The 12376-nt window shown below is 37.0% G+C and overlaps 1 protein-coding gene across 2 annotated transcripts; it reads right to left on the bottom strand.

Annotated features, from left to right (window-relative positions):
• Positions 1-9572: 9572 nt before the first annotated feature.
• LOC115958120 lies at positions 9573-12055 on the bottom strand. Of its 2 annotated transcripts, none has more exons than XM_031076485.1 (5): positions 11434-12055; positions 10958-11320; positions 10489-10843; positions 10249-10362; positions 9573-10159 (listed from the first exon to the last, which is right to left on the bottom strand). In XM_031076485.1, exons 1-5 carry the CDS (start codon positions 11782-11784, stop codon positions 10050-10052), a joined length of 1293 nt encoding a protein of 430 aa, XP_030932345.1. In that variant the 5' UTR covers positions 11785-12055; the 3' UTR covers positions 9573-10049. The 2 variants fall into 2 exon arrangements, with proteins under 2 accessions (XP_030932345.1, XP_030932346.1); XM_031076486.1 differs by having other exon boundaries at positions 10958-11305; positions 11434-12053.
• Positions 12056-12376: the final 321 nt, after the last annotated feature.

The raw sequence follows: 12376 nt of genomic DNA, 5'->3' as shown, positions 1-12376 counted from the left end.
AGGAACAAAGGTATTGAGAAAGAGACACCCTCAAAAATAACTTTTTGTAGACCAATCAAATAAGAAATTGGGCACCTTTTTAAGACTAACGAGATTACGTGTACAAACTTCTAATTAGGTTACTTGTTCCAATTGGATTCTAATTCTTAAGTAGTGGACCCAATGGAATTTTAAACATTATTGATCAACACAAGTTTCCTTGCCTCTTCTTTAGAATCAAAACAGCAAACTCACTTCTTCTTCTTCTTTTATGTGAAGCAAACTCACTTATGAGGTTTTTTTTAGAAAAGAAGTTTAGTGTGAGGGTAAGTTACCGAATCTTAGGTTTAAATTTAGACTATGATTAAATTATGCTAATGTTCTTGATTGATCAGAGTGTTAGCCTGTACCCTCTTTTCTCTATTGTGTTGATTTCAATAATAAAACTTTACTCCTATTATACATTTTGAAAATCAATAGAAAGTTAACATAAGAAACTAGACAATGAAAAAAAAAAATGAAGAAGACATACTACTTTTTCTTTGTTTTCGCTAGAAATGGACATAATACGTTTTAATTTATTAAGGAATTGGGTATTTATCTTATTAGGAGGTTAAATAGGATCAATCTTAGAGTTGAGAAGAGTGAAAAAGCCCAATGTGCAAATTGGGTTGGAACAAATTTTTAAGATTACCCATTGGGTCAAATTTGCTTCACCTCTCCTTCCTAGTACCTTGAGATCCATTTTATTTCAGTTGTCTGCTTGTGCATGTCTGTCTGTAACTGGGCTTTAGTATTATAAATAGTCCAGCCATTCCAAGGCACACTTTCGAGTTAGACCATTGGGCCTAACTATTTTACCTCATTACTCTGCCCAAAATATGGCATGCTAGTTTTCAGGTTGAGTTGAACTGTTGAAGCATCAAAGTTTTCCTATTAAAATATTGACAAACTTTTTTTTTTTTTAGGAACAAAATATTGACAAAATTTAGGTATACTTTTTATATCAAATCCTTCAATTATATTCAAACATATAAAAAAATAAATATTGTTTTTGCGGCATTGCTCAATGACTCAAAAGCAGCTATACAAAAGTGCTATACAGTGTCATGTGGCTGAAACTTTTTTTTATAGCAAAATTCCAATCTTCACTGAATATCAGTATCCGGCATGCTAAAACTCCAAATATGCTAAACTTTAGTATCAAACCCCATAAATCTTGCATTATCCGCACTTCCAATTCTAAAAAATTTGACCAGCTACAGTATCGTCCTACATTTATGGTAGTACTGTAACAAAAAAGTTTTTTTTTTTTAAATAATTTTTATTTTGGGTTTTGGGTTATATTATTTTATTATGTAGATATATTATTATAATGTATTGTATGATAAAATAAAAGTTGAAATGTTAAATGTATTATAAAACGGTATAGTTAATAGATAAAGTAGTTTTTGAAATAGAAAAATTGGATATTTTTTAGATTCCGGATGAGTATTGTATCAGTGACTTTTTATAATTTACGCTCTTCTTGAATGTATCATACTATCATAGTATCATGTATATTCCAAACAAAGAAGCAAGTAAACCGGACAGAATTGCTGTCCTTTTTCCTAGTAAAACTCTGTAAAAGTCAATTGAATTGCACCAAATCAAATTGTACAAGCATCACCAACCAGAGCTTTCTTCCAAAGGCTGACAATACAGTGAAATTACATAGTTGACAACCAAACCTAACATGTCAAAGCCCATTGACCCAGCTCATAAGCTACATTATTGCTTCCCTATATCCATTATTAACATCATTATTCACCATAGACAAGGCCACCAACATGATTACTAGTAGCACGCTACTCATAGTGGTTTGCATTATATATAGACAGCATCAACATGAATGAATGTGTCGACCTTTTTCGTTGGTTTATCCCTTTGCAACGACTCAATATAATCTAACATAAAAAAGGCATTAGAATTTAAAATTGTGACTCATTTTTCGTTCACGACAACATCAAATCTAAGAGTAATTCTATGCTTTTATGCAACCAAATCAAACAAAGCATAGCCCCCCAAAATTTGATTTGTCCGTACAGTTGACCTCAAAGGCCCAAAAAACAGCTTAACTCTCAATCCATCAAACACTATCCTAAATCCTAATCATGCAATTATAAATAAAAGCAAATGGGAGAGAATGAGAGTTTCAACATGTTATCATAATAAAAGCATGTGTGTGCATTACAAACGAGTAAAAAAGAACATTCTCACAGTCATATATTATCAAATCTTTTTTTTTTTAAAAGATAAAAATTCTACTCTAACTTAAATCTAAATATACATATATGTGCGAAACTCTCTCTTGAAAACTTGAACCGATTTTGGACTCTCAATTCACAAAAACTTTATACTTATGAAATAACCATCATTACCAATGATGCGTAACAATATCAAGTCTTTTTTTTTAGATAATTACAACATGTTGTTAACACGTAGTTCAAACTCTTTCTCTTAAACTCTCAATCACTTCATATATAAAAACATGTCAATTCAGTTACAGTTCCTTCTGCAGTACAATAATTGTAACAAGAACGAAGAAAACTAAATCTAAGAAACTAAAATTAGTGCAACAAAAAACGCAAAGTGCAATTCTATTTGCTGATTGGAAATCGCTCAGATATCGTGATTGACGGCTGGATATGGGCCTGAAATCAAGAAAGTCCCCAACCAAACGAATAGAATCTTTACCTCTCCACGTGGTGACAACTCCTCCTATGCCACGTAGATTTGTTTAGGCTTGCTTGCAATTCAATTCTCTGCAAAAAAATAAATAAATAAACAATTTTTAACTAGTAGTGGTAGCCATTGCACCAAGTGGATTTTTAATTCAAAGGCAAAAAGATTTTAGAACATGGAAGCTACTATCCTCTGTCAACATTTACTTATTACTTAAAATGCAATCCCTAGAATATGAAATGAAAAATATCCACAACCCCTTAACCTGATTTCAGATTCAGAATAAAGAGGACACTAATAAATTAAGGATGGGAACAGCATATTGTGACAAAATTCAATTTAAATTGTCAACGAGTATATAATTGTTATCTAAAATTGGGTTTAGTTCTATTTTAGTAATTGATATTTAAAATTTTCTAGTTTAAATTTCAGAAATTTGTATACACACCAAATTTGTTCCATGATTTGGTTTTGCCAAATTTGCTTCATATTGTAATCTTAGCTAATTCAGCTAACTAGTTTTGATAAAGTTGCAACATTTTTCTAAAAAAAAAAAAAAATGTCACATAAATATGAATTAAAATGGCTAAACTAAAAACAAATAAAAATGAAACTAACTTATTTTAATACTTTTTTAAGAAAATAAAAATATAGATGGAGACTAGCCGTTTTAGGAAAAATTTTGATTTCCCTGATATTTTTGCTCTTAGGTGAACAAGCATATTTGAGTAATAAGATCAAAGTTTCACCTTTTTTTCATTTCTTTTATAACTTAAATTCCTTTTCAAAACAAATTTATCTGGTTTCTAGTCTCAAAAGCCATGCATAACAACTGGACCAGAAGGATCCAGTGCATCCAGTAGTAAGAAATGAGATTATCAAAAAAATAACATCCAGTAAGAAATGCTGGGAAACCTTAAAAAGAAAAAGGACAACAATGATAAAACAAAAACAAAAACATCTTGCTTTTATCCCCATAACACGCTAGTAAGAGTCCCGAATTTGGTCACACTTGTGAGATCAAGAGTTATTGGGTTCGAATAGTGCACTTAGTAAGAATGCTATTTAACAATGCAGATAGCCCTAACATACCCAAAAATATCCAACACTACCAATAACGAATTTAAGTGGGTCAGATCAATGATAAAATACATGAGTCCCTTTTTTATCTATCAAAAACAAGACCATCAATTTCATTTAATATAAATAGTGAACTTCTAAAGCAGAGGGACTGGGGGTCTGTTCCATTTGTATTATGCTAGAAAAGACAAACTCAATTTTACGGAATAATGATTAACTTTAATGGAAAATCAATTCTCTCCAACCACCTCCACCGATTTCATCTGTACTTTCACTGTTTCATATAAAACCTGAATTTAAAATATGATTAATTTAATTAAAAAGTATACCCCAAATAGAAACAGTACCAGTTAATAACTCCACTGTTCCCATCAAACTATTTCAAACTCATGATGGCCTCTGAAACTAGAACAATCAGGTTTGCTCTTCTTTCTTTTTTATTTAAGACCCTTTTTTTTCTTTTTCTTTTTTTAGTTTTTGTTTAGAAATATATATATAAATACTTAATATACCCCACCCCTAACCCAAGACGCCCACAACCCGGAGGTGCCACTAGACCAACATGGTCATTGGCCCTTTTAATTTAAGACTTTGGTGGCATGAATTAGGCTGGTTCCAAATGAGTTTTTTTTTTTTAAGTCATTTTTGGATGATAATGTTATTCACTTATTTGTCACAAAAGTAATGAATTTTTTTTTTTTAACAGACAAAATTTAAGTACAATAACTTATATTTTTTTTTAATAAATCTACTTTTATTGAAAAGAAAGAATAGAAGATTACAACAAAACACCATTACTGGATCTAATACCATCTCTTTTTACAAGGCATAGTAAGCACCTTACATGCAATATATTGGGGGTTATTTAATTGAAATTCTGACACATGGTTGAATTAATCAATGAAATATAAAGTAAAAAAAAATTAATAATAATTAAATTCAATGTAACTATGTGTGTACATTTAATTGAAGAACCTAGTGTACTATACCCAATGTAGTGTACCTAATTCTTATCATTTTTTATTAAACTTAGAGCATCCCCGTTAGGTTAGCAAAAATTCTCTTTCTATTTTAGAATAAGAAAATAATGTATTTTTCGTAATTTTGCTAATTACTTTTCAAAACACTCCTGTAAGGACTCAATTTGTAACGATTCCAAAATGATATTGGGTTTGTACGTTAAAGGCTCAAACAATAAAATTTGTAGAAAGTGGGCTGAAAGGTTAGGCCTTGGTCACCGGACAGGGGTTAGTCATGGGGTACATGGTGGATGCACAGAGGTGAACCATATTTGCCCAAGAAGTCTTTCTCCTCGACATGGCTTGGGAGGCTCTGATTCTTAGTCTTTTTTCCCAGCCCCCTTTCTGGATTGCTTCCTTCTCTTTTTATACTAGCTTTTACCCTCCCTCCAACGTCCACGTATAGGTTCAGTTTTCTAGGGCTAATACTTGTCCTATCAACCCATACCCAAAGTGGTTAAGGGTGATTGTAAAAACTGAAAAGTATTGCTCCGTCAGGCGCAGAGTATTTAATTGCAGTAATGGCAGCCTTTCTCTTGTCCTTTGTCGCCATACTGTTCAGGGGTCTTTTCTCCATCAATGCGAAGCTGTTCAGCTTTTCCTCAAACTGTTCCTCTACCGTACTTGCCATTTCTTTCAGGAGCGCTTTGGGATGCCGAGGACAGAATCGTCCTCGGCTATATCTCTAAGCCATTTGGACTTTCATTATATGTCCTCGAATATGTCCTTCTACGGCTTAGGCCTTGGGCCCTAACGTAAAGTGGGCTAAGGTTACAAGTTCTCTGGCCCACAATAGCCCCTCAAAATCTTGCTGTCCGGCCCCTCGGACGGAGAGGAGGGTTTTGGTGACGTCAGGCCTATGTCACGGCTTGCCAAGCCTCATCCTTCATCAATGCCAGCGCCTCTTCATTTGCTTGGGACGTGCTCCTGGTTATGAGACATTCCCTTAGCTTTACTCACGCCGCGTTCTTGCCGTTTTGGTGCACGATGCACATCTTTAATAAGTTCCCTTTACGAGGCGACGCGAATCCAACGGTTGAAGACGGCATTGGGAGTTAGGTGAGACTTATCTCATTTGTAGCTTTTCTTAGAGATTTGTACAGAGTAAATTCCACCAGGCTCGCCCCCCATATAAGAAGTGCGGTGGAAGGTCATTTTCTTTATTCGTAGACCCTTTAAACCTTCCAAATCCCTAACTTTCCAGTTGTGCCCATAACCCCTGTTACTAGTGTGACTGATCCCTAGGGAGTGACATGGTAAAATCTAGGATGAGGGCAAAGGGACCACACCCTCTCCAAAAGCATTGGGTTTCCCCTAGACTCAAGATGGTCAGGTCAGGGCAACGGAGACAAAGACTCGATATACTTTTTCCTCTTAACAAGGCAAGAAATGAGCCTCTTCTTCCTTCAGCCAAAATCCGAAGCAGGTGGAGGTTGCATCAGATTTTTGGTGCAACAACACTGAGGTTTCTCATCGTCGGTACCATCCGCTCTCTCTCAAGCGCTGCTAATATGATACCTACTTGATTGCAGTCAGAGCTGGTACGGGGTTTAGGCTCAACTGCTTCTTCCTCTCTTCCATCACTGGGACCACTTAGGTGCCTCCGCTTCTTCTTCTCTTCTATCACTGGTGCCACCCAGGTGCCTCTGCTTCTTCTTTTCTTCCATCACTAGTGCCATCCTGACGCGCTTGGTTGCTGCTAGGGCAAAATTTTGAAGGATTTATCGTTTCCCTGTATTCTTTTCCTTTTTGCTTTTCTTTTTGGCTTCTATATTTAGCTTCTGGTATAGGCTTGTTTAAGCCCCTTATTGTACGCTGTACTACTTCTTTGTCTAATAAAAGATGACTTTATCTCATTTTGCGTGTTCTTTCATTACTTCCATAATTATTTTGCGAATGGATGTGTTGGTATCCTTTTCTTTTGAACAATACATAGGGCCGAAACCCTTGTTAACAAAGAGCTATCGCTTTGAACTTATTAAAACTGACGGGCACAATAATGCCGACTTGAAGTAGGTTAGCCATATGAGACTGACCGAAATAACCGCTGAATGCTCTGTATTGCAAATGGGGTGATCACCCAAGGATGGGTAACCTAAAATGAACTATCCGAGAGCGTTGCCGAGCACTAGGATGCTAAGCCACGTTCCTGACAATATTCATAGCCTTTATAGGTTTAAGTCCAAGGATCACGCAATACCTTGGTTCTGTCCAAAACTTATAATTTTTGTTTAAAGTAGTTGGTCACGCAATACCTTAGTTCTGTCCAAAACTTATAATTTTTACTTAAAGTAGTTGGTTTCCCCATAGGTTTGAGTTCGAGAACCATGCAATAACCTTGGTTCTGTCCAAAACTTATAATATTTTCTTAAAGTAGTTGGTTTCCCCATAGGTTTAAGTCCAAGGACCATGCAATACCTTGGTTCTATCCAAAACTTATAATTTTTTATTAAAGTTTCGAGGACTAGCCCCTCGGCCAAGGTGTGAGCCGTTGACTTGATGTTGGAAACCCCTAGAACTGCCCATGCCACGGGCATTTCGAAGCGTAGCCCCTAGTGGGACTTTATATTAGGACAACAACAGCGGGTTGCTGGAAATGATGGAGAGGCTTTTGCAGACCCTTGTTTGACAGGGGCTTGATCCTACTACCGCCTGTGCCAACGCACAAACCTCCCCACAGACAACGCCAATTGTAAAGACTCAATTTGTAACGATCCCAAACTGATATTAGGTTCGTACGTTAAAGACCCAAACAATAAAATTTTTAGAGAGTGGGCTGAAAGGCTAAACCTTGGTCACCGGACAGGGGTTAGTCATAGGGTACATGGTGGACGCACAGAGGTGAACCATGTTTGCCCAAGAAGTCTTTCTCCTCGACACGGCCTGGGAGGCTCTGGTTCTTGGCCTTTTTTCCCAGCCCCCTTTCTGGATTGCTTACTTCTCTTTTTGTACTAGCCTTTACCCTCCCTCCAACGTCCACGTGTAAGTTCAGTTTTCTAGGGCTGATACTTGTCCTATCAGCCCATACCCAAAGTGGTTGGGAGTGGTTGTAAAAGCTGAAGAGCATTGCTCTGTCAGGCGTAGAGTATTTAATTGCAGTAATGGCAACCTTTCCCTTGTCTTTTGTTGCCATACTGTTCAGGGATTCTTTCTCCATCAATGCGGTGGTGTTCAGCTTTTCCTCAAACTGTTCTTATACCGTACTTGCCCTTTCTTTCAGGAGCACTTTAGGATGCCGAGAACAGAATCATCATCGGCTATATCTTTAGGCCATTTGGACTTTCATTATATGTCATCGACAATGTCCCTCCTCGACTCAGGCCTTGGGCCCTAACGTAAAGTGGGATGAGGTCACAAGTTCTCTGGTCCCACAACTCCCATCTTATTCTCTATTCTCTTTTTTATTTATATAAAAAAATATTATCTCTTCTACTTTTCAAAATATCTACTTTTCACTATTTCATTATGAGACACAAATATATATATATATATATATATTTGCATAAGCTACAATGTCTTATATTTTTAGAGAAGTGCTCTAGCTAAATAGCATTTTGGATCATGTACAGATAACTCAATGTTGGTGTTTTATATGAGGTTCATTAGGCATATTTGGCATAAGCAAATGCAGATACTCCTAGACATGTATTTTTCCCCAAAAAAAAATACATAAAAGTGAGACACTGATGCTCAAAAAAAAAGAAAAGAATCCTATAAAAGTGTCGTATCATAATTGTATTTTTCTTTTTTCAAATTAAAGTTAAGATAAGTGAGACACTGATGCAGAAGTCTTGCAACACAACAAAAAAAAGCCAAAACTATGCTTCACGTGATATAGATGTACATTTACACACATCATTTATTAGTCCAGAGTAAAATTTGCTAGGAAATTACAAAAATAACTACAAGTCATTCTAAAAAGTCATTCACTTTAAAATTTGTCATATTAATTTTTAGTTATAGGTTGAAAAAAAAAATATTGTTCATATCAAAACGCTGTTGAGTGAAAGGGAGAGATTTGACTGAGTCAAACATTGCACTGCTTCCAGAGCACCAAATCACAACTACCAAAGCTGTCTCCGGTTACTTTTTTTAAGAAAAAAGAAGCGGGAAATGCTACGGGAACTGTTCTAGAAAGGGACCCACCAAAAAATTGCCTATCTCGGGTCCCACAAAAAATAAACAAAAACCGTACGGTAAATTTTATCCCTATAAACCCTTCTCTTATCTCCAGCACTTAAAAAAAATAAAACTTCAAGCTGAAGATATCTCCACCATGACCCTTAACTTGCGCTTTATCCTTTGAACTTTATTTTATTGCTAAAGCAAAAATTTATAAAGGAAATATCATCCTCCACTAAACCAACATTCACTCACACCCTTTTACTTCATAAAATAGTACAAAGGGAGATCTAATCAAAAAGAGTAAAATAATGCTCGCCAAATGGGAGCTTAATCATGCAGAGCATACACAGTTCTTGCTTAAGCATTAAGAGTTGGCTAAGAGTTTGAAACTTAAGGTTGGACTTGATTACTTTACTTAATTAAGTGTATTATACTATTTAGCAAATTTTTAAACTAGTCAAAGCTTTGTTTTTTGTTTTTTGTTTTTTGATGGGACACAAAGCTTTGTTAGTTAAACAACCGCAAGTGCCCAATTAAAAATATTGAAGGCCAAAGAGATCCCCCATGTTCTGGTTGTCTTTAAAACACGAAAACAAAACGATCTCTACATGACACGAAGGAAGAAAACAATCACACACACATGCATTAGAGACAAGAACTTGGAGCTTTCTTATTAAAGTTTTACCCGATATGGGATATTACAAGAGGTTTGTAAATTCACCTCATCTACAACCTCATAATTTAATTAATTAAAACCTTCCCTCTCCCCCCACAAATTACACTTTTCTCCATTCTCTTTTTTACCCACTGAGCCATGGAAGAAATTACCCCCAACTTATTACAAGGAGTTAAAAACTTTTAAACAACACCCATCTCTCTCCTACTCACTACTATTCTCCCTTCCCTTCTGTTCTTACTTTACCTAAAGCTAGAACACCAAAAGCTGCAACCTCCTCAAAAAGCTGGATCTTTTTATTGCAACTACAACTCGCATTCTTGAATTATCCTTGCTTTATAAAAACCAACCCAAAATACCATAATCTATCACAAACTTCTACTTTAATATACTGCTTTCTGTGTCCAACAAAACAAACTCTAATATAAAGAGACTAATTGCAGCGTTTAATATGTCCATTCTTGAGGCAGGTGTACTTCATGGTTAAGTGCTCCTTCAGTGCGTAAACTTCGCCTTTGCTGTGCCAATAGAGCATTCCTCCGAGCCACAATAGCATCTGAAATACAAAACCCAAATTTAACACAACCAAACACTAACAGATCTGTAAGATTTAGGCCTTAAAAGTAACATAGAAAACTGGCTTACCCTGGTCTGAGGTAAAACCAGTATAGAAGCGTGGCTGAACGTGACCATTCATGTCATCAAAGTTCAAATTCAAAGCCTGAACAACCTTGGCTGGGACTAAAACTGTTGGACAACCTGAAACAAAAACAAAAAATATATATACAATCAGACCAAAATTAACAACATTCACACCGCAAGTGTGAAAAAGGCAAAAAATTTAACCAAATCTGAAACACCCAAATGCAAAAATCTAAAACATACTTGTTTTCTTGCGAGAATCTGGAGGGTTGCTATATCTGCGAGGCAAGAAAACCCCAGTACCAGCGCATTCCCTTTTGACAGAAGTGTTAGATCCACTAAGCAAAACACCAGCTCTAATACTTGAACCATTGGGATTTGGCACTTGATTTTGTTGCTGTGCTTGTAGTGAAGGCCATGCAGACTGAGGCAAACCCAGAGGCCGAGCACCACTTCTTCCACTCTCATACCCATTAGTGCTTCTCACTCTACTCTGAGTCTGTATCTGTGGCTCTCTTTGCTGCTGAGTCGCAAAGCCCACCTTCACTTGTTGTCTCCCCCAAATTGAAGAGCACTGTGGCTTCATTACATGCTGAAACTGCAAAAAACAACAAAAACCCACACGCAAATCAAACACCCGGATTCCAAATTTCTCGAAAATTAAACCTTAAACCTTAAGCATTAAGCAAACCGAAGACAAATATAAGCTTACCTGAGCTGTTTGGGGAAGATTGTGAGTGAGAGGCTGGTTGGGGTACAACCCAAAGTTGCAGGATTTTGGAGCTGCCGAGTTGGCTGCTGGGGTTGTATTAGGATAAGACAGTAGGCCTCTGCTTTGGGGGTTGTACTTTTGAGATTCACCAGATACCTTGAGCCTCGCAACTTGACCAGCCGCTGCGTAGATTAAATCCCAGGTGTCGTTTTGAGCACCGAACGGCGTCGTTGGAGGAGATGGGAACCGAGACGGGCCGTTTGGGCTTCCATTGCTTGAGACACCGCTTCGACCTGACCAGCTCCCGATTCCACTCAGCGTCGACTGAGGCGACCCGGCCATGACCCACTGAGTTAACTCACCCAAAAAAAAATGGAAACACAAATCAGAACTCGGTTCTCGAAAACTAAAAGAGATTAAAAAGAAGAAGAAGAAACTAAAGTAAAGGGTTGTTTTGCTTTAGAAGAGAAAGTTACCTCGGGTTTGGTGTGAGAGAAACTACTCGGGACGGTGAGTTTCTGAGTTTCCTGAAGAGAGGACTGAGTCAGGCGGCGAGTTAACCCGGCGAAGAAGTCTTCCTCGTCGCTGCTCTCTGTTTCGGTGGAACCCGCAACGGACTCAACCGGGGAGCTGAGAGCTGAGCTGGAGCCAAACGAGTCGAACTCGTAGGGAAACTCAGTTGGGAAGGTGAGACTCAGTTCAAACCCAGCAGTAGTAGTAGTATTGAACCCATTTTTGTTGAGGTTTTCCTTGTCCATGAGCGCCTCCTCCTCAGTGAGAAACTTAGAGGGAAGCCAGAGCTCAGAGTCTCCTAGACACTTAGCCATGCAGAACCCAAAAGCTATAGAGAAAAAGAAAGAGATAGAGAGAGAGAGAGAGAGACCCAGAAGGGTGTTGCGGTTGAAAATGAAATGGGTATGAGGAAGTGTTGCTGGTTGGGGAAGATTTAATAATGACCCAGATGAGTTTGCTGAGTTTGCAGGCTGAGGGTCCCAACAAAACTACAAAAGATAGAAAAAGTAAAAAAGAATAGAAAGAGGGAACTATAGTCTATTATCTATAGTTTGAGAGAGAGAATGGGTTGGGAGTAGAGAATGTTGAAGACAAGCTTGCTTTTATTAAGGTTTCAGGGTCTCATTGAGACAAGTTCAAAAAAAATATATATGAAAATGAGAGAGAGAGAGAGTTAGAGAGAGAGAGAGAGAGAGAGAGAGAGTAGGATGTGAAAACAACTGGAAGAATGGCCCAGTGGTTGGAGACATTTGTCCTTGTGTGCAATCAATCTGCCACCTGTCTAAATTTTGCACAAATACAAAAATTACTTAATTATTGTTTGTATTATTATACAGTAAACTTATGATTGGGATTGGAAAGTTAATACTTAATTACTTAAATTTTTTTTTTTTGGGTAAACACTTA

This window comes from Quercus lobata, chromosome 8 (assembly GCF_001633185.2).
Source record: "Quercus lobata isolate SW786 chromosome 8, ValleyOak3.0 Primary Assembly, whole genome shotgun sequence".
In the NCBI taxonomy this organism is placed as follows: Eukaryota; Viridiplantae; Streptophyta; class Magnoliopsida; order Fagales; family Fagaceae; genus Quercus; species Quercus lobata.
This window is presented reverse-complemented; position numbering and strand designations above follow the sequence as displayed.

What these genes read in the sequence shown, in the direction of transcription:
- LOC115958120 (XM_031076485.1), bottom strand. Translation starts at nt 11,784, where the DNA reads ATGGCTAAGTGTCTAGGAGACTCTGAGCTCTGGCTTCCCTCTAAGTTT. An exon ending in TCTCTCACACCAAACCCGAG is followed by an intron (nt 11,321 to 11,433) that starts GTAACTTTCTCT and finishes CATTTTTTTTTG; the next exon opens with GGTGAGTTAACTCAGTGGGT. An exon ending in AGATTCTCGCAAGAAAACAA is followed by an intron (nt 10,363 to 10,488) that starts GTATGTTTTAGA and finishes TTTTTGTTTCAG; the next exon opens with GTTGTCCAACAGTTTTAGTC.